Below are 1,656 nucleotides of genomic sequence, written 5' to 3' on the forward strand. Positions count from 1 at the left end.
TTAAAAGAAGTAGGCGGAGGAACCCAAATCGAAAGCATCTGTAATGGATGGCACAGTCGTATCAGAAACAGGGGGCATCCTTCCAAAGAGTGGGCTGTGAACATATTGATCTGTGGAATCAAAACCCAAGCACGTCGTCGTCGTCGCCGATGTCGTCGAGTAGTCGAACCCATTATTAGTCAATTGCTGTGTATCTCCAAACCCAAAGAAGCCTCCTGTTGAATCGACCCAACTCCCCTGGCTGCCCATGTCGTCATAGCACCCTCCTGCCGATTCCTGAGAAGGAAAGGGTGGGAGGTCCGTGCTATCGTAGTAATGATTGTTGGGGTGGGTGGAGTACTGATCACACCCACTACCACTGCCACTGCCAACAACTCCTCCTCCTCGTCCTCCTGAAGCGACGGTGGTGCCGGAAGAGTAATGGCATGTATTGCCGTCAACGGAGGAGGAGGAGGAGTCGTCTTGAGTGAAGAATAGCTGTTGTGACCTGGTGGGATCATAATTGTTATGTGGGGGAGGAACGAATTCGAGTGTGGAGAGATGGTGGTGGTGGTGGTCAAAGTCTTGATGAGGATGAGGAGGAGGAGGAGGAGGAGGAGGAGGAGGAGTTGGTTCGTCGGGGGAGATAATGGAGGTGATAGAGGAGCCAGGTGGCATGTCAGAGTAGACGAAGTTGGTGCGAGCGCGTGAGCCCCGCATGGAGCGTGCGGCTCTGTCATAGGCCAAGGCGGCCTCTTCTGCGGTATCAAAGGTGCCCAACCAATGTCTTTCTTTTGTGGACGGGTCCCTTATTTCTGCTGCGTATCGACCCCACGGCCTCCTTCGAACACCCAGAAACCTTCCCCCTGTTGTTTCTTGTTGTTGCTGCTGCTGTTTCTTTTTGCTCTTCTTCTCCTGAAGTGTTGTTGTGGTATTATTGCTGCTACGAGACGACGAAGATGAGTTGGTAAAATCCATGTGTCGTATCGTATCACTCACTCACTCACTCACTCACGCACTCACTCCTTGTGTTGTGTGCGTGTGTGTGTGTGTGTGTGTGTGTGTTTGTGAACTCTGACAGCGACACAGAAAAGAAAAGAGGCGTAAAAGTTATCAGAGGTTGAAAGTCGCCGCGGCGGGGGATCTAGATAGAGGAGGAGGGAGAGAAGGACGAGGAAGTACTTAAAGCAGGAGGAGAAGAGAGTGAAGTCGTTTTCTTGCTCTAGCTTGAATGATCCGAAGAAGAGTTTTTAACAATGAGTCCCTTCTGTTTTGGGGGGTGATAGATATTGTTTCCACATCGCTGCATGTTTGCCGTTTAAATAAAGGGAAACCTGTAAGTAATATAACCCGGATGTCCTTTTTACATCAGTTACCCTTGGCTTTCTTGTAGTTCCAGTCGTATCCTTCAATTTTTAATTACATTATTTATTTATATATATTTTCTTCCACCCTTTTTATAAGATTTGCATTCCCTTATCCTGGCCAATATACCTGTTTCCAGTCTCTTTCGCCCAAAATCGGATTAACTCATCAGTTGACAAGTGTAATTAACTGTATAGGAGCTTCGCTGCAATCTCCTCACATCATTACAAACTCATTATATGAAGTAAAATTTAGGGAGGGACTTGGAGGAGCGATTCCCTCTCTCTCTCTCTCTCACAGAGACGCTAATCA

At 47.9% G+C, this 1,656-nt stretch overlaps 1 protein-coding gene across 1 annotated transcript; it reads right to left on the bottom strand.

The window, feature by feature from the left end:
- Positions 1 to 957, bottom strand: LOC122653835. The gene is made up of 2 exons (XM_043847782.1): positions 839 to 957; positions 1 to 487 (listed from the first exon to the last, which is right to left on the bottom strand). Exons 1-2 carry the CDS (start codon positions 955 to 957, stop codon positions 1 to 3), a joined length of 606 nt encoding a protein of 201 aa, XP_043703717.1.
- Positions 958 to 1,656: the final 699 nt, after the last annotated feature.

This window comes from Telopea speciosissima, chromosome 3, assembly GCF_018873765.1.
Source record: "Telopea speciosissima isolate NSW1024214 ecotype Mountain lineage chromosome 3, Tspe_v1, whole genome shotgun sequence".
NCBI lineage: Eukaryota > Viridiplantae > Streptophyta > Magnoliopsida > Proteales > Proteaceae > Telopea > Telopea speciosissima.